We start from the raw sequence: 19564 nt of genomic DNA, 5'->3' as shown, positions 1-19564 counted from the left end.
GTTACAACTTGGTGGGGATGGGAGGGGAGGTGAGAGGACAGCCAGTCCCAGGGCTGTAGCAGGAGCGGACAGTCACATGGTTTTGATATCAGGAGGCAAGCAACCAAGGTTCTAGCCCTGTCTTTGCCAGGCACTTTGCGAATGTGACCTTTTGCACATCACAAATTCTGTCCTTCCTCCTAAGGAGGTGGTACAGGTTAAGTGAAATAACAGGTATGTGATCTGTAAAGAACTGAGGAGCTATGTAAGCTAGCGACTGCCTGCCTTGGGATACATCAGGGAAGGTTGAATGACCACTTATTCAGGACACCAACGAGGGCCTTCCCACTGGGAGCTGCACTGTGATTACAACTCTGGGAAACTTGGACCCATGGGTAAAACAGTCAGGTTTGGGAGGAGGGTTGACATCAAAGGGATTGGGGTCAGGCAAACCTGGGCTAGATGTTTGGTTCCTCTTCTGCCTAGCTTTGGGTTCTTGACCGAGTTCTGAAATCTTTCTTCAACCCAGTGCCCTCGTCCTTACAAGGGGAATAATGACTTTTGGCTGGGTTGTGGTGAGAATTAAAAATGGAAATGTTTATATAAAATGCCTGCAACTGTGCTGGCCCACAAATGTGAGTTTCCTTTGTATGCGCATGTGTTTTCCTTCAGTTTCCCTTCATTTTGTTCTGGTTTTGTTTGTAAATTTAAAAAGCAAAACACAAAAAGAGAAATTCCCATGGGAGGGGGTTGAGCCCAACTACAGTCCCAGTTTTGCCCCTGACTCACCCATGAAGACCTGGGAAGTCCCTGGCCCTCCCTCCACCTTCATTTCCTCATCTGTAACACAGGGGCTTCACCAGGGAGTTTCTTCAAAGCCCAGCCTGGCAGCTTGAGATGCTACTCCTTTGTGAGTCCCTTCCCTGGAGAGGACCCCCCCAGGCCGAACCGGGGCGGGGGTCAGGCAGTGACCAGGGGAAGGAGATGGAGTTGTAGGGGAGGGACAGCAGGATTGGGAGGTGGCAGGTCTACAACCACTGTGTGCTGGCCTGTGAAAGGAGGAGGCCCCACTCAGTTTAGGAAGCCTGCCACCTATTTTCCCATAGCCTTCCCAGTTAATGCCAAAACAAAACACACTTGTCTGCTCCCTGCTGGAGGGCAGTGGGCCAAAATGAATGTCCTGGAGGGCTGGCAGATGCCCTGGCATCCTGCCTCTCCTCCCTGGGCACCCGCCCTTCCCCTGTCTGCAGCACATCCACACACCCGTGGCCTGTGGCCTGTGGCCTAGGCGAGCTGAACACCACCCCCAGCCAAAGCTGGCCCAGGCGGGCGGAGAGGAGCTTCCTCAGGACCTGCACTTCCCCCTCTCAGTTTCAGGGCTCTTAAACAGACACTCCCAACACCTAAAGCTGCCTGTCTTTCCAGTCCAGCCTTGGCCCCGAGATGTGATCTAATTCTTGCCGTGCTGCTGTGGGCAGAGCGCATGGCATCAGAATGCTGGGAGCTGCTGTCAGGCACTACAGGAGGGAATTCCCTGGCTCAGGAAAGCTCTTCCTGTGGAAGGGAGCAGGTGGTGAGTCTCCCTGAAGAGACAGACACCGCCAACGCTATAGGCAGAGCCAATCCTGGGATAAGAAGCATCAAATCCACCACCCCCACCTTCTCTCTGATGCTTGTCTATGCTGGACACAGTAATAATAATAGCTTACACTTTATAATAGTTACTGTGTGTCAGCATTCACATAAATAATTTAATTCTCACAACAACTTTGAAGTAGGTACTATTATCAGCCCCATTTTACCCTAAGGTCATTCAGCCAGTAAGTGGCAACCTGAGATTTCTACCCAATTCATTAGGTCCCGGGGCTGTGCTGTTAACTGCTATGCAAATCTGTCACCAGAAATGGTATTCCCTGTAAAACCCAAATCCAAACTTGGAATGCGGCAAGATGTTTGCACTGGTATCCTAGAACCTAAGCATTTACCCAGACTTGCCTGAAGCTGAGAATCACCAAGGGGTGCTTGTTTAAAACACAGGGCCCTCCTTTGAGGATTCAGTAAGTTTGATGTGGGAAGAGGCAGTGCCTGACATGTGGAAATTGCCCAAAAAATAAAAAATAAATAAAAGTATTTGTTAAACGAATGAATGCCCTGCCTTCTCTGAGTCTCTGTTCATCTCTAAAATGGGGTTTCAGTTCCCCACCCTGCTCCATCTCTAAGTGCGGCTGTATGTGGAGCCTGTGTATCTGTACCAGCTTCGCTTGGGCATGAGGAGTTGTTTACAAGCACACCCACTGGCTCCTAATAATAGCTGTAATAACAATAGCTAACATTTCTTGAATGCTTATGGAGTACCAGGCACAGTTCTGAGGGCTTTAACTGTGTTAACCCACTGATTCTCACAACACCCAATTATTTAAACTTTAAGGATAGAGAAACTGAGGCTCAGAGAGGTTAAGCAACTTGCCCATGATCACACAATTAGTAAGAAGCAGGATTTGAACCAAAGTGGTCCTACTCCAGTGTCCAGGGGTTAACTACTCTGTCATAGTTTCTGGACACACCCAGCCCCTCCTCTTGGGAACTGGGCTGCCACAGTTGGGCCAATGGTCATTGTAGTATTCAGGAAGGAGAGAATGGAAAATCAAACTAACAGAATCAAGATTTAGAACCCCCTCACTATTGTTTGAGCCAGAATAAGAAATTCCAAAGCACAGGGGCACCTGGGTGGCCCAGCCGGTTAAGGGTCCAACTTCAGCTCAGGTCATGATCTCACAGTTTGTGAGTTTGAGCCCCATGTCAGGCCCTGTGCTGACGGCTCAGAACCTGGAGCCTGCTTCAGATTCTGTGTCCCTCTCTCTGCCCCTTCCCTGCTTGCGTGCACGCTCTCTCTTTTCTTCAAAAATAAATAAACATTTTAAAAAATTTAAGAAATTCCAAAGCACAGAATCAAAGTGCTATAGTAGTTCCATGTGGGGAAGGCTGCCTCTATCTACAACAGGGGACCCCAAAAGGCTGCCCTGGAAGGGGTCTTAATGTATAGGAGGTAGACACTCCCAGGAGAACAAACAGCACAGGCTGGATGGGCTGAGCCATGTTTGGAAACAGTCTGACTATCCCAAGAAATGAGCCTACAAAGGTGGACTGCAGTCTTGGGTCTCCCACTTGGATATTTGCTCTAAATTTTTTAAAGCAATCTTCCTTTATGATGTTTATCACACTCTGTAATAGGCATGTGTATTGCCCATCTCACCTATCCTGCCAATGCCTCCATCCCCACAGATCTCTGGAGGAGATCTTGTTTGTCACTATATCTCTAGCACCTGGGACAAGGCATGCTGGATGGATGGATTTGAAGGCCTGAAGTCCCAAAGGTTTATCAGCCATGGAACATTAAGTGTGGGAAGCCAGGTCACAGAATAGAAGGCCCAGGACAGCATCTTAAGGAAGGGTGTACCCAAGGGCCTGTACAGGCCTGTCTTCTGTTCATATTCAGCCCTCTGTCCTCACACACTGCACTGGCCCTGTGACCTCACTGTTACTCCTCCCAGATGGTTTGTGAATGTATTGACCATAAAGGAGAGGATGGGCAGGTCTGAAAGACAAGGCATCTTGGGCTGGGTCACACTAACTCCATCACCTTTCTTCCCACTAGGCACTCAGCTTGGGGTCTTGGTTAAAAGCTCAGTCAAGTTTTTTGGGTTTTTTTTTTACTTTTTTTTTTTAATCTTTATTTATTTTTGAGAGAGAGAGACAGCAGGGAGGAACAGAGAGAGAAGGAGACACAGAATCCAAAGCAGGCTCCAGGCTCTGAGCTATCAGCACAGAGCCCGACGCAGGGATCGAACCCATGAACCATAAGATCATGACCTGAGCTGAAGTCGGACGCTCAACTGACTGAGCCACCCAGGTGCCCAAAAGCTCAGTCAAGTTTTAAGTCAGGCTGACCAATTTGAATTTTGGCCCTGCTACCTTCTAGCTATGTGGCCTTAATTGTATCATCTAGTTACTGCATACTCTCCAACATCATCTCACATTGGTCCTGTGACCCTGGGCTCAGCTCTCATTCTCTCTGGGCCTCCGTCACTGTGTAAGTTGGGATGGTTACCCTTGAGGCCCCCATGGCTCTACCGTTTTCTAGTTCTGTAACAATCAAGACTAAACAGTGTTTTCTAAATGATAACAAAATGAATGTAAAGGTGAAGCTTGGGCTTTTCTCTCTGGGGCAACCAGAAAAAGCTTCTCCAACACAGCAGTGATCACAGAGAAATAACTGGGTTAAGGCCATAGGCATCATCCAGATATTGCATCTGTGTGACAATTTTTCACACCTCTCTGGTGTTAATCGAGACAGTTAATCTCTATTTGTGCCACCGCCCTCCCCCTCCCAGACCCTTGGCCTTGCACTGTGTCCAAGGAGGCTGGGACATTTGGGCTTCATCACCAGGACCCCTTGCCAATTGAGTTCCACTTGGGTTTGGACAATACAATAAGAAAACAGGACACCAGGGGCGCCTGGGTGGCTCAGTCGGTTAAGCGTCCGACTTCAGCTCAGGTCACGATATCACGGTCCGTGAGTTCGAGCCCCGCATCGGGCCCTGGGCTGATGGCTCAGAGCCTGGAGCATGCTTCCGATTCTGTGTCTCCCTCTCTCTCTGCCCCTCCCTGTTCATGCTCTGTCTCTCTCTGTCTCAAAAATAAATAAACATTAAAAAAAAAATAAAAATAAAAAGAAAACAGGACACCAGAGGATGAGAGAAGAGGAAGTTTGGGCTATTTCTCCCTCTGCTCCTTTCCTGCTTTGGTGCTTTTTCCACTTCCTTCTTGGTCCTATTCCTGCCAGCCAGCCCTACTTCTCACTGGACTTCAGTAACATGATTCCCACCCCTCCTTCAGCCCTCATCTCTGGGTAGGTGCCTCGCCATCCTTCTGTTTGTTCCTTTCACCTGCCCACACCTCAGTACAGCAGTTCCTTCAGTAAATCTCTTCACTCCAACCTTAGAGGTGAATTGCTTCCTGCCAGCCTCCTGACTAACCTAGGACCCTCCACCCGGATCTGCCCATTTGACTCATAATTCAGTACATTCCTCAGAACAAAGAACCAACCAGCCTAGCCCATGAACAGCCCTCCCATGTGCCTGCTCTAGGAGAAAGCATGTGCAGTGTGGCTCCTTTGGGGCCCCCAGAGTCTGATTCTGACTTACTGTCACTCCTAAAGAACTCCTGTGGGCAGAACCTGATGAGAAAGGGACACCTGCACCAAAGGAACATTGACTGGCATGGAGAACCAAGACCACAGAATGAAACATGACGGAGCCTCAAGACGGAGCGTGGTCACATCCCCACTTAGGCAAGGTGGGTGGCAGCGCTATGGGAATCCAGGAACCTGCACTGCTCAGGGCAGGCTCCCTGGAGGGCTGGGCAGAGCCTGGTCAGGCACCATAGGGTGCTGGAAAGGCAGAGAGAGGAAGGAGAAAGAGTTTAGCTCAGGAGAGAGTTGAGCAAATGCTTGGCAGGAAGAAGTGGGATTCATGAGGGCAGGAGTGAGGGCCAGGGACTTGGTGGGGCACACCACGTTCAGTAGCAGACTGCTCCCCTTGGCGTCCCTTGGGACATAACCCCTTCCTTACCCTGCACTAGCCTGGATCAGGGCTCCCACATTCCCTCAGGAGCTATCCCACCTTCCTCTGGCTTGAGCTGCCTGTCACCCTAATCCTTTCACTTCCTTTGCTAACCACACCTGCCCAGACCACAGCCAGAGCAGGGCCTAGGTTTCAGTTCTCATTTCCTCAACATCTCTGTAGTCTCCTGAAAAGTTTCAATTTCTCAACAGGGGTTGGGTCTGACACTGATCTAGATGCCTCCTTATCATCATTCCTGCCTCTCCCCCAACCTGGGTCTGCTGCCCTCCTAGCAGCAAGAGCAAGCCTTCTAATATGCTATTTTTACCATGCACACCTCTGCTCAAGACCCTTCTATGGCTCCCCCTGTCCTATAAAATAAGCCCCACATTCTAACATGACATTCTAGGCCCTTCACCTCATGACTCCTGCTAGCCTCCCTGACCTCATCAGTTTCACTATGTCAGACACTCTTTGTTCCAAATACAACACGTATATGCATTTTTCCAGAATTCATCAGGTTCTTTCAGCAACTTCACACTTCTGAATGTGTTCTTCCCTCTGCTTTCAGCCTTCTCCCCTTTTCTCTGCCTGATAAACTCAAATTTGCTCTTTAAACCCCAGCTCAAAAACCCACTTCCTCCTGCCATCAGGTCAAACTTAATGCTCCTTCACAGACTTGTTCAGTTATTGATGACAGCACTATGTTCCTGCTGACTAGACTTCTATCTAGTTATGTCTTTCTCAACTCCCCTTTCTTCCAAGTCTGGCCCAGCTGGACTGCTTTTTTACTATGTGACCTTGGGCAAGTCACTTTACCTTCTCTGGAGCTCTCCTGGGCCTCCAGGCTGGGTTAAGTGCTCTCTGTTGAGAGTTTTTCAGCACTTATATGTATGTTGATAATCATGATGTATCCCATGATTCTGTAACTATCTTCTGCCAGACTATGAGTCCCTTTCTGTCAAGGAAACCTGCTAGATTCCTTGTAGCCAAATTGTCTCTGTATTCCCAATGCTCACCATTCCAGAAATCCCTATATGGCACAAGCAAATTTAATCCTAATTCCATTTTTGCAAGTATGGAGACTGGGCCCAAAGAGGCACAGAGATTTGCCCAAGGACATGAACCAGTTTCAGGGCTTTTTCCTCTGCCCTCCCCCAAGTCCTTGGGCCAGCCTACTCTCTGGACCAGAGAGCGGGCCAGCACCAGGCCTCACCTGTTGCTGTCCCATGGGCTTTCAAGGTAGAAGATACCAGATGCTCAGTTTTACTTCCCTCCTGGCTGCAGAGTGCTGAGAGCAACTGTCAGATCTCAGGCACTTCCGTTGTACTCAGAGCCAGGCTTCCTTTTCACTCCTTCCGTGGGTAGCAAACAAACCAAGGGCCACACGCAGCCTCTGTGCCAGCTCCTGGGGAGTTCTGTTTCTCCTTAGGGGCCGAGCCCAGCTTTGTGGTGGACTCTCCCTAAAGATAGTCTCTAGCCTTGGAGTTTGTGGCAAAAAAGCCTCATTACCCAAAACCCTGGAAGATTGGAGTCTGGACCTTGATGAAATGTCATATGACCTGCATGGGTTGGGGAAGTCTCACGTGAGGAAACTTCTACAGAATCATAAACTCTTAGAATCCTTGATGGAAACTATTCGTTTTGCAGATAGGGACACTGAGGTCCAAAAAGGAGTTTTCCCAGAGCGGAAACCCAGTGGTATACCCGAGAGCATTTATTTGTAGGACAGCTTGAACTAAATGGTCCCAATCTGTGTTGCTCTTAAGTGCTTTTGTCAATGTAATACTGCTTTGTTTTTCTATCTCCCTTCTGCTGGCCCATCAGGTGCTTCTCTCTCAGGACCTGCTTGCAAGAGGAACTTCTCACCCCCAAGGTGGCTGACAGCTAACCTGTGAACTGTTTACAACAAGATCACCAAAGGCGCAATACTAATGTGTAAAATATGAGTAAATGGGCTCAGATCGAGTGCCTAAGGGACATCTTTGGGACATCCAGGAGCCTTTTATGCTTATAGTTTGTTTTCTTTTCTTTATTATTATTATTATTATTATTATTATTTAAATGTTTATTTTTGAGAGAGAGAGAGAGAGAGAGAGCAGGGGAGGGGCAGAAGTGGGGTGGGGGGGGGGCACAGAGGATCCGAAGTGGGCTCTGTGCTGACAGCAGAGTCCAATATGGGACTCAAACTTACAAACCATGAGATCATGACCTAAGCCAGAGTTGGACGCTTAACCAACTGAGGCACCCAGGTGCCCCCTTTTCTTTTTTACTAAGAGAGAGAGAGAGAGAACATGCAAGCAGGGAAGAGGAGCAGAGAGAATCTTAAGCAGGCTCCTCGCTGAGAGCAGAGCCCAGCTCAGGGCTCAATCCCATGATCCTGGGATCATGACCTGAGCCAAAATCAAGAGTCAGATGTTCAACTTACTGAGCCACCCAGGTACCCCTTAAAGTTTGGTTTCTGTAGTCTTTCCTCAACAGAGAGAAAAGTCCAGGGACAAAGACAGGGCTTGGGAATATATTTTCACTGCTCTTTATCAGTCTTTCTCCCCAGCTCACATTTAATCCACATGTGCTTGGAGGGTGCTTTTGGAAGAAAGACAATAATTTCATCTCTACTTCTCTCATTTTGGTAACTTATATCATCCCGAAGACAAGGAGGGTTCAACCCGCAGTCAAATTCAGAAATCATTTCCTCCATCTATTTTTTTCTTACAATTTTTATTGGGCTCATGCCAGATTAGTGCTTGGTGTATGAAGATCCAACAGGGTCTTGTCTTCAGAGGACTCACTACCTGAGGCCAGAGACAGACATGTAAAGAAATCCTACATTGGACTGTGTCATGTGCCCAGGTGAGAGAGTGACCAGGTTTCTCGTGGAAGGAGGTGCTTTCCCAGGATCTTGAAGGATGAATTCACCGGAGAAGGGTGGGAAGAGCTTCAAGGAGCTCTCTATATTTCGACCACCAGAGCCTGCCATCAAGCAGACCACTCCTAGATCCGACTCCCTGGCTTCTGCACAACCTTTTGCCTTTTCCCCAGGCTTTATTTACTCACTTTGTTGGTCAACAAATCTATCGTGCTCTTCATCTGTGATGGTGCTATACTGGGCCCTGTGGACTCTTGGCCTCAAGGAGACCCCAGCAGAGACAATGACTACACAGTGTGGACAGGGTGTGTGTTGGGGGGAGGACAGAACTGGAGAGCCAGCAAAGTCACCTGAGCTATTCTGGGAGGTCAGGGAAGACTCTGCAGAAAGAGACTTATGACCTGAAATCTGAGATGTGGAATTTTCTTTGATCCTCCTGACATTCCTCTAAGGTAGGTCTTATTTTCTCCATTGTAGAGGTGATAAAAATGTCAGTGCCTTACCCAAGATCATATGGTTAGTAAGTGGGGTGGGGAGTATCCACCCCTGGGCACCCAGCAGTGGAGTCAGAGGGGGGCACCACTGGAAGGCTGGGCCTAGGGAAATGGAGGGAGGTGGGATGTTCAGAGGCATGGAGGGAGGAACAGAAGCTGAAAGTCCGGAGCTGGGTGAAACCAGCAGGACATGCCATCTTCCCTACACACAGGGGAGCAGAGGAGGGGATAGAAATTCCTAACAGGACATCAGTTCATGGCTTCAGAACAGCAGAGCTGGCTCAGTCCTTGGACCCCATCTCATTCAGCCCTCATGAAACTGAGGATCATCCAGAGCAAATGATGAGGACATACAGCATCACAGCGGCTGGCCCTGGACTGGAACCCGAGCTCTGTCCCCTAGCCCAAGGCTCCATGCACAGCCCTGGCTGATACTACATCATTTAATCTAATCTACATTTACTTATGTGCACTCTGGATCAGACACTCTTCCAGGCACCATGGGGACCGTAGGGATCCTCCCCACCTCTGCTGTCAGGGGCTTACAGGAGCTTAGCTGGAATGGGGAAGTCAGATCCGGTTTACAGATTCCATGCAGCGTATAAGAAGTAGGGTGGCAGCAGACATAAATAGAGTGGTAGGGAGTGTGGTGAGGAGGACATTAGTGTCCAAGTGTCCTGGGCAAGTCCTTAGACCTCAGTTCTCCTATCTGTTCCAAGAAGGGACTGTACTCAACAATGTCTGAGGTCTCTCGGTTTAGGCAGTCAGGCCTCTACCCACGCCTGCCTTGCAGGGGTTGGGGGGTGGGCTGGGTGGTGGGAGCAGAGGAAGTGGCTTGAGCTGCTTGACCCATTACCAGCAGAGAAATCACAGACTCAGCTCTCAGACATCTGGGAGGCGTTGGGCAGCTGGAGTATTTTTAGAAGGCCAGAGGCAGACATGACCGGAATCCTGGGCGTTGCTGAGCCAAAGAAGCTGGGAGGCCAGCAGAGGGTAAATCAAGAAAGGTGGCCCCAAGTGCTGGTTCTTACTTCATCAAGGTCAGCTGGCCTTCCCTGTCCCTGGAGGCCAGTGCTCAGGCCTGTTGTGTTCAAGTTCTGGTGTCCCTGAGGTGCCATTGATCACTGATTGGCTTCCTTCTTGGTAGTCAGGTGCAAAACTGGCCTCAGGGGAAGGATGTTTGTCTGCAGCACTTGCCTCCTTTAATTCCTTCAGCTAGCTGAGTGCTTTCTGTGGTCCAGGTGAGCTGCTGGGCCCTAAGGATATGGAAAGAAAGAAAGCAACCTGGGAGGCTCAGTGCTCAGATTCCTTAAAGAGGTAGGGGTGGGGGAGGGACAGGGGCACAGACTGTAATAACACCCTGAGATCACTCTGGCAGAGGAGGACATGTGGCTCTAGGGGAGCTTGGAGGAGGCCTTTTGGCTTCCCAGGCCTGCTACAAAGACCAGATGATTATCTGTGGACGAAAATGTAAGCTGCAAACTAGGCGGCAAGCTCTGGATTATAACTACAGGGTGATTATCAGTCTTTTCTAGAGCCATACCTTTTCCTTTTGCATTATTTCTGAAAAATGATGTCTCAGAATTAGAGTAAAGGGTAAGATGATCTTTTCAGCTCTGGACCTATTACCATGGCAGCTCTAACAAACAGATGCTCCTGCCCCCTTCCCCTCAACACATTCCCACCAGTCCCTCCTGGCAAGTCCCCTCCATGATATTACAGATGAAGACCCAAGGCCCAGAAAGGGGCTTGTCCAGCTCAGGATCCCTCAGGAAGGACTCTGACCTCTGTCTAGAACCTGCAGATGTCCACATGGTCAAAACCACGGGAAAGACACTCCCAAGCCCCGTCACAGGGCAAGGGCTGAGGTGTGGGGTGAGCAGAGGGCAGGAGTCCAGCCCCACACTGTGCCCATCACAACGGACTCTGCAGTTTAGACCTGGCCTGTTCCCACCCCCTCCCCATCTGTCCTTCCAGCCCAGCATTTCTCAACAAGGCTCTTCAGTTTTTCTTTTTTTTTTTTTCCAGGCTCCTCAGTTTCTTGAGGGTTTCCAGACTTAGTCATGAATGTCTACAAATTTTCTACCTGAATATTTATCTATTTATTTGAGAGAGAGAGAGAGAAAGAAAGAAAGAAAGAAAGAAAGAAAGAGAGAATCTCAAGCAGATTCCATGCTCAGGGTGGAGCCCAATATGGGGCTCGATCCCAAGACCCTGGGATCATGACCTGAACCGAAATCAAGAGTCAGACACTCACTAACTGAGTCACCCAGGCACCCCACTTTCTGAATTTTTAAATGTAGTACCTTCAGTTTAATGATAAGCTAAACAAATTAATAGGGTATTTTGGCTTAGTTGGAACGCAGGGCATCAAATAAAAGAAGCTGCTCTGAGTGTCAGTGCCTGTGTCTGGGTTTATCAGCAAACGAGTGCCAAAGAATCGCCTAAAGTGACCACATTCGATTTCAGTGCAGTATCTGAAGCTGACTTATTAAGTCGGAGATTCACTCCTCTACTAAAATGCTTATTTCTTTCCTGCAAGATTCTGGACTCTGAAGAGAAAGACTTCAGTTGGGGTCAGATGGCCTGGGTTCTAATTTTGTTTCTGTTCCCAGCTCACTGAATAGACTTGAACAACTCCTTACTTGAGTCTAGGTCTGGGTCTAGGTTTCTTCACTTGTAAAATGGTTAGTTTGGGTGAGAGTCCCCAGGGCTCCATCTGGCTCTCATGTGACAGGATTCCAAATTGTGATGAGCTACCTTCTTATCTCCACCCAGTCCCCCAGCCCCTACTCCCCACCCACCACATACCACACCTACCCCCAGCGCAGCCCTAGGCTGCTGGGTGGAGACATAGGCAGAGAAGTGGAGCATCCTAGAAGGCAGGTATCAGGCAAAGATAAAGGACACCGCCCAAGGGGGTTTGGAGGTCATCAGGAAGAAAGATACTAGGCCAAAGAGAGCTCTTAACAACCAGCCAAACTATCAGCTAAGACATAACCTAAAAAGCCTGGAGACTTCTTCCAGGGTGGTGGGATTCCACATCCTGGGCTCCTGTAAGGCCTGGAGCTTAGCTCTCACTTGTGTGGGGTTCTCCTCTGAGGCTCCCCAGCAGGCCATACCCCATCCCACCCTATTCATCCTCCATCAAGGGACCTGAGCCACCCTCTCTTCTCCCTGCCCCCTTCCCTGCTCACACTGGGGCCTCAGGGCACAGGGTCCCCTAGGCAGTGCTGAAGCTACCTTCTCTGACTGGCCCACCTTCCTCCATCTACCCCTTGGACCTGCCCATCTCCCATAGATTGCCTAGATTTCAAATTGGGAGCCCTCTCTGTCAGGAAGCCTTCCCAGATTCTCCATTCAGGCAGGGTCAGGGCCTTCATCCCTCACCCCATAGTCTGTATTAACCTCTGTCTCTGTGGCTGATCCATTGTAAGTGTTTTCTGCCCATCTCTCCCTCTGGACTCTCTGCTGCCTGTGTTAACTCAGACATTGTGGAGATGATATTTTTAAAAATTGCATAAAATGACATAAAAATGACATTAAAAAAGCTAAGAGTTTTTTAATTTAACAAAATTTTTCAGAAATCAGCTCTATACTGGGCACTGCTTTGTGACAAGCTGTGCTCAAGGTTAACTCTGGCCCTCGGGCCTTTTTCATCAGAGTTGTTCTAGCATAAACTTGCTGTTTGCCCCCCCAGGGCTGGGAGTAGGGGGTCTGCCTTGCTTGGTAGAAGGTTCGAAGCTCTGTCTCTAGGCCAGGGAATTTTAAGTCTGGTAGAGCTGCTGGAGTAGGAGGAAGTGTCTGCAGGTCCCCTGACCTTGGGCCCCAGGCCTGCCTGCCCTCCAAGTCCATGTTCACCAGAGCCTTGGCGGGCTCTTGGTAGTTTGAGGACTGGATAAATGAATCTGGGCACCCTATTGTCCTGACCCATCAATTTGTCCTGTCTTGTCATCCTTTACCTGAAAGGGTTTCCTGGGGACACAGGCTAGAGAAGTGGGTGGGAGCACTGTCAGATGGGAGAGAACAGAATAAGGTGGATGAGACCAAGGGCGGGTATATGGGTGGGGAAATGCCTGGGGGTAGGTGAAGCATCCTCACTAGACCTAGGCTGGAAGTGGCTGCCTCTTCACCTGGGTGTGGCACCATCCTAACTTTCAGTAACTTGATCCCCATCCCAGCCCACCTGAAGAGGCTTCAGAGCCCAGACGTCATAGGTCATCACAGCCCAGTCCCAAGGGAGTCTGTTCTTAACACCCCAGCCCAGCGGAAAGAGCACTGGGCAGTGAGTCAGAAAAGTATATGACTTTGGGCAGAAGACTCACGTCTTCTCTGTGAACCTCATTTTCCCCATCTGTACAATGAAAAAATGGACTTTGTAACCCCTAGAAGCGCTCCAGTCAGGACAGTGTACAGGCGGGATGAAGTAGAAGAAACTGTCCTTGTGTGCAGAGTGCTGGCTTGATGCTCCCATATCTCTCATCCCATCTAATCTCACAGCCACAGAGTAAGAAAGAAATATCTCTGCCCAAGTACAGCTAACAGAAGTGAAGGCACAGGGCTGCTTTGACCCCTTCGAAAATCACACCTTTGGGCAAGGAGGGCCTTTGAATTGAAGTGAGGCTACCAAATTTTTGCTCTAGGCAAAGAAGAGTGCCTTGGATATGTTTTGTTTTTGTGGTAAAATATATAACAAAAAATTACCATTTTAACCATGTTCATATGTACAATTCAGTGGCATTAAGTACATTTGTGATGTTGTATAACCATCACTGCTATATATTTCCAGAACTTTTCCATCATTCCAAACAGAAACTCTGTACCCATCAAACAATAGCAATAACTGTCCGCTCCTCCTCCCACCCCGGTGCCTGGTACCCTGTTGCTCTCCTTTCTGCCTGTTCTAGTACCTCATGTAGGTGACATCATCCTATATTTGCCCTTTTTTTGGTCTGGCTAATTTCACTTAGCGTAGTGTTTTCAAGATTCATCCATGTTGCAACACATGTCAGAACTCCCTTCCTTTTGAAGGCTGGATAGTATTCCATTGTGCGGCTAGACCACATTTTGTTTATCCTTTCATCTTGTTTTCATCTTACGGCTCTTGTGAACATTGCGGCTATGAACACGGGTATACAAATATCTGTTTGAGTCTCGGCTTTCAATTCTTTTGGGTATATACCTAGAAGTGAAATTGCTGGATCATATGATAATTCTAAGTTTAACTCTTTGAGGAACCGCCGAACCTTTTTCACAGCAGCTGCACCATTTTACATTCCTGCCAGCAATGAGCAAGTGTTCCAATTTCTCCTGGGGACACAGGCCAGAGACACTTATTTTCCTTTTTATTATTTTATAGTAATAGCCACCCTAATGAGTGTGGTTGGCCTGAAAATTTTTTTTTTTCTTAGCAATTTTAGCTTCCAGAGTCCTTTCGTCACAGGAAAAGTTACCCAAAGGCTACATGAAGTCTGGGTGAGGAGTTGGCAGTGGTTAACTGGGGACAGGAGGGGCTGGTGAAGTATATGCCTGTGGAGGGTGCTCACATGTGAGACTACTTTCTCTTGCTCCTTCCTTCCCTGCCCTGCCCCACCCAGAGGTCCTTAAGGTCTTTATGAGGAACCTGGTGGCACAGTGTGAAATGTCCCTGACTCACGGTCACTGAAGTCACTTCCCTCCTGGGGTTCGAACTGGAGGAAGCCAAGTGTAACAGTGGCAGGAAGCTTCTCATTTTTTGTCCTTGGGGCAAGACTTTGCCAATCACCTTGGAGGAGGCCCTTTCTGCTTTGGCGGTCACTTGAGGCTATCAGATGTAAATAGGCCCTGGCAGAACAAAACAGGACCTTTGTGGTCTGATAAAGTCTGCCTTTCCCGGGATCCAACGGGATGCAGAGCAAGGGAGAAAGGTAATTGTTTTTAGGGGACAGAGGAGCTTCCGGGTACAAATGGAAGAAGTCCCAGCCCCTGCCCTTGAGAGGTTCAGAATTGTTCGACTCTCTCCCGGGATAACCATCCCCAGTAAGCACCACTGGTCAGTGAGAAAGGACCCTTGGATCCCCAAGAGGAATTCAGTGGTGTGGGAAAGGAGGCTTATGCTGGTGACAAAACTCAGCTCTGCTGCTGAAGACCTAGAAGTCCCTTTGAACTTTCCTCCTGGAGAAAATTGCCTGAGCCCAGGAATGTGAATGAGAGCTGGGGCTTCAGAGTAATGCGGTCAAGGCTGTTGGGGCTTTGAGCAGGGAGGTGGAGCACTTGGTTGAAATGAGCTAGCCCCGAGGGTTTTGAGCAGTCCTATGAAGCAAGAGAAAAGGCCTCCAGAGGGGAAGATTGGACTTCCTTTTGATAAGATCTTGAAGGATCTCAGGCAATTAATGGGAGAAAAAAATGTGAGCATAATTTATGCCCTGAGCTGGGGGAGTGACCATACCAGTTACACATAGTTCTCAAGTTCTTGGCTTCTCTAGCTCCCCAGAAGTGAGGCAGGGTGAGGGGCACCAGGACGAGTATTATGCCTTTCTGAACTCAGGCCAGCTCAAGACAACCCGGGGGAATAAGAAGGGAAGTTTCTGGGCCTCTCTTTGCACTTTGGTTCCCTGCAAGTCCTTCTCAGATACACTTCAAGAGCTCCCCAGCTGTTCCTCATCCTCTGTATTCTACCATGGCCCCTGCCTAGGACAGTATCCCAGGACAGCACTCAAGTGCTCGGGTTATTTTCTGTTCACACCTCCTTTCAAAATTTATCCAGCTTGTGCCCAGATCCCTCTGAATCTGACAGGGACACTGAACTCAGCTGACAGACTAAATTGACTTGAGAAGTTGATGGCAATAGTAGTTGCTTAACCCAGCCAATAGAGCTTCACAGATATCTCTTCCCCTATTCCATTCACATTTTACCAGGGATCTTACTCCAAAACACAAGTCTGAAAAACAGACTGTTGGAATGTACTACCTCATTTTGCAGTTGTGCAAAGAAGGTGTGATTCCATTGGTGGGATTTTAGGCACCTTGAAAGGATGTTTGGGAAGATATTTTCTTAATAAATAGGCATCCTCTGCTAATCCATATACAGTATTTTCTGCCTACAGGTGAGGGGCTAAACAGGCTAAGCCCCAGGTGTGACCTTCATTTCCACTTCTCTGGCCAAGATGCTAAATTCACGCTTCCCATGAGTCCTGAAGCAGGTTTTACCAGTCACCATGGCCATGTGCCTGGGCAATCAAATATGCCTAAGATGAAATCTTGATTATGCAAAAGGACTCTTTAGCCTGCAGTATTTTCCAGGTCCAGCACATAAATGAAAACGTTTCTTTTTTTTTTTTTTTTAATGTGTATTTATTTTTGAGAGAGTGCAAGCAGGGGAGGGGCAGAGAGAGGGAGACAGAGGATCCGAAGCTGGCTCCACACTGACAGCAGCAAGCCCAATGTGGGGCTTAAACTCACATACCACAAGATCCTGACCTGAGCCAAAGTTGGACGCTCAACTGACTGAACCACCCAGGTGCCCTGAAAACATTTCTTCTTGACTACACTTAGAAGGAAAAGAAAGACAAGCAGGATAAAGGGCACAATAAGAGGACAAAGCAAGAACCAAGGAACTGAATCTGAAAGGCCATCAAATCTTCATTCCATCAGCTTGTTCATTTACACTTTATATTTGCTAATTCATTGTTTCAACGAACCAATCTTCACTCAAAGAGTGAACAAGTCTTCATTCAATCAAATATCTCTTATTTACTGGAGCATCTAGTCAATTTCATTCATTCATTCATTCAATCACTTTCTTTAACAAGTCAACCATCATCCATCCAACAAAGTACTAAGTTGTCTTTCAGTCTTCATTCATTCAACTATGTGTCCCAAATATCAAAGCTCAGGGCTGGAAGAGACCTCAAAGGCCACCTAGTTCAGCCAATTTAATCTAGTAGGAATCCTTTCCATTGCAGCCTTGTCAGGTAGTCACCTAGACTCTATCAAGCACCTCTAATAATGGAGAGCTCACTATCTTTAAAGGCTGCCTGGACAGTTGTGGGAAGCTTTGACTGGGAGAAAATATTTCCCAAGCTCCCTTGTAACACTCATCTGTTTCTGTGCTGCTTTCCAGGCCACGCAGAACAACTCAGCTCCTGTGCGCATCAGCACAGAGTGCATCAGCAGGTACAGAAGAAGATTGAAGATTGTGTCCCCTGGGCTCCTTCCTTTCCTCACCTGGCTGTAGTGGGAAATGTTCCCTCTTTGTTCCAGTCTCTCTCTTGTGGTCAGACAGGACTCACTTAGTCTAGAGCTCTCTCCTGGTTTGGGGAATGGAATGGGAGGTCACATTCTACGTGTGATGTGATCAGCTCTGTGGTAAGGAGACGATCACTTCCAGTTCTGAACAGACTAAGCCCTGGAGTGTTTCTCATGCCTGCTATTTTGCTGAAGGGGTCTCCCCTCATCCTGTTCCACATCCCCATCCCACTTTCACTACAGCTGAGCACCCTAAGGGCAGCTGGTCCATGGACTTGCTAAGACCTCAGGGTTGGCCTGACCCAAAGCTCTGCCCAAACAGCAGCAACAGGGATTAGGTGGGCCAGCCAGTCCTTCTCTGAGGTCTGAGGACAGAGTTAAGCCACTGGAAGCAGATGAGGCAGGAAGATGGAAAGAAGGGAGTAGGTAGATACTAGAGTCAATATAGGCCACGAGAAAGCAGAGGCCGAGGGAAGGAAATGATCCACTGCACCAGTCAGGTCATGGGAGCAAGGGTCAGAGACAAACTGACCGATTTAAACAGAAAGATCATTTCTTCAAAGGGACTGTCGGTAACTTGCAGAAACTGGTTTCCAGTTACAGAGTGATTTAGTAGGGAGGTATATATTTGATTCTAAGGAATTATAGCACATGACAGGAAAACATATATTTGTTTCAGAAAATTTAAAACTTCCCTCCCCCCCTGGCTTCCAAGGAAGACACATCCAGGTAGTTGGAGGGTTTTGGGTTTGCTGAGAACAAAGTCTTGTTCAGGATCACGATGGCCTTTCTTATACTAGATCACAGCCTCCTTACATCAGGGGTAAGGAAGAGAAGCCCAGAGCAAATGGTGCTACAAAGAAGACAGAGGTAAGAAAGGTGGGCATAGAGAAGACCCTGGAGAGGAGAGAGGCCTAGGGTCACTTGGAGGGACAAAGAACTACTTGATGCAAAACCTTCTCCAGCTCTAGACCAAATCTTCAATACAACATCCATTTCTCACTAGAGCCTTGTGGTGAAGACAAACTCTGGGGTAATTAAGTGCCGAGACTTGCTCCTCCAAGCAAGGCGGTCACACCTGGACTGCATTTTGAGACACTGCCCAGGTTTTTGATGGTAAATTCAATTCTTAGCTGAATTTGGGTTTCAATCTTTACCCTAAATAAAGAGCCAAATGTACTACATTGTACCTAGAGTTAACAATACAGTATCGTGCACTCAAAGTTTTGCTAAGAGGGTAAACCGCATGCTAAATGTTCTTGCCACTATAAAAAATAAAAAGCCAAACATGCCCCTCCCTCCCCGTCTCTGCCAAAGTGTCAGTGTAGGCTGATCCAGCCTGAGCAGAGATGGTCTTGGAATATTACCTCAAGACTAAAGGGAATTTGTGATTGTGAAGTTCACATTTTGGCATGACCCAGGATGGATTTTTCAGAAGGTATATTAATCAGGATCCCTTGTTTGTTTGTAAATCATGGGAATTCATTTATAATACATTAAGCAAATCAAACAAACAAAACCCAAAGACATAAAAGGGAGGGTGGAATTATTGGCTCACAAGAATGTGAAACCCAAGAATACAGCTAGCTTCAGGAATGGTTAGATCCAGGCACACAAGTCAAGTCATCAGGAATTTGTCTCCATCTCACCACTTTGCCTTCCCCTGCTTTGGCTTCTCTCTCAGGATATGTTCCCCATCTAGTGGCAAATGACCCCCAAGAGCTCCATCCTGACATCATCAGCTCTACTGGAAAGAGCTTAATTTCTCCATGGTTCTGAGGAAATTACCAGGACTGAGTCTCGTGGGACTGACTGCTTATTTCCCCAACCCTGGAGTTGGGAGGGTGGGGTCAGCCACACAGGAACTCCTTGAATGGAGAGTGCAGGCAGGAAAGTCTCCCAAAGGAAATGAGGGTGCTGATACCAGAAATGGGAACAGCAAAACAGCAGTCAGTGAAAAATTGAGACATACACCCAATGAAGTGCGCTTAGGAGACTGATAAAAAAAAAAAAAAAAAAAAAAGCAAACCCAAATTTCCTTGTGTGACCCCAGGCTGGAAATTGATGTTTAATCCAGCCATGAAGGATGCATGATTTATTAGGAAGCTAGAGTGTCTCCAGGAAGGGCAGAGGTGGACTAGATACCCTTGGTTGATTTGTCCTCCCCCTCCCTCCCCTTTTAGCCTTAGCTTCAGAGACAGGATTTCCTGGAGCTGGAGCAGCTGAAGCCTCTGGTCAAGGCCACATGCTACCATAAAGGAGAGAGATTTGCAGAGAGTGCAGCCCCAGGGACAAGAGAAGAATATGCTGACTGTGGTTGCAGCTTCCCTCTGAAATGTTGCAGGGTGGTGGTGGGAGTGAGGGAGAGAAATGGC

The 19564-nt window shown here is 48.1% G+C and overlaps 1 protein-coding gene and 1 long non-coding RNA gene across 2 annotated transcripts in view; one reads left to right on the top strand and one right to left on the bottom strand.

Annotated features, from left to right (window-relative positions):
• The window catches only part of FCHSD2 (FCH and double SH3 domains 2), a 303187-nt gene extending 296294 nt beyond the window's left edge, over nt 1–6893 (bottom strand). The window contains exon 1 of the mRNA XM_045484109.1: nt 6817–6893. Coding sequence (XP_045340065.1) covers nt 6817–6831 — 15 coding nt within the window. The 5' untranslated portion in view covers nt 6832–6893. The remainder of the gene's footprint in view (nt 1–6816) is intronic.
• LOC123601202 lies at nt 4790–7614 on the top strand. Its single transcript, XR_006714020.1, has 2 exons — nt 4790–5334; nt 7428–7614. It is a non-coding gene; the product is annotated as an uncharacterized LOC123601202 (long non-coding RNA).
• Nucleotides 7615–19564: the final 11950 nt, after the last annotated feature.

This window comes from Leopardus geoffroyi, chromosome D1 (genome assembly GCF_018350155.1).
Source record: "Leopardus geoffroyi isolate Oge1 chromosome D1, O.geoffroyi_Oge1_pat1.0, whole genome shotgun sequence".
NCBI lineage: Eukaryota > Metazoa > Chordata > Mammalia > Carnivora > Felidae > Leopardus > Leopardus geoffroyi.
Note: the sequence above shows the minus strand (reverse complement) of the source record. Positions and strands in the feature narration are given on the sequence as shown.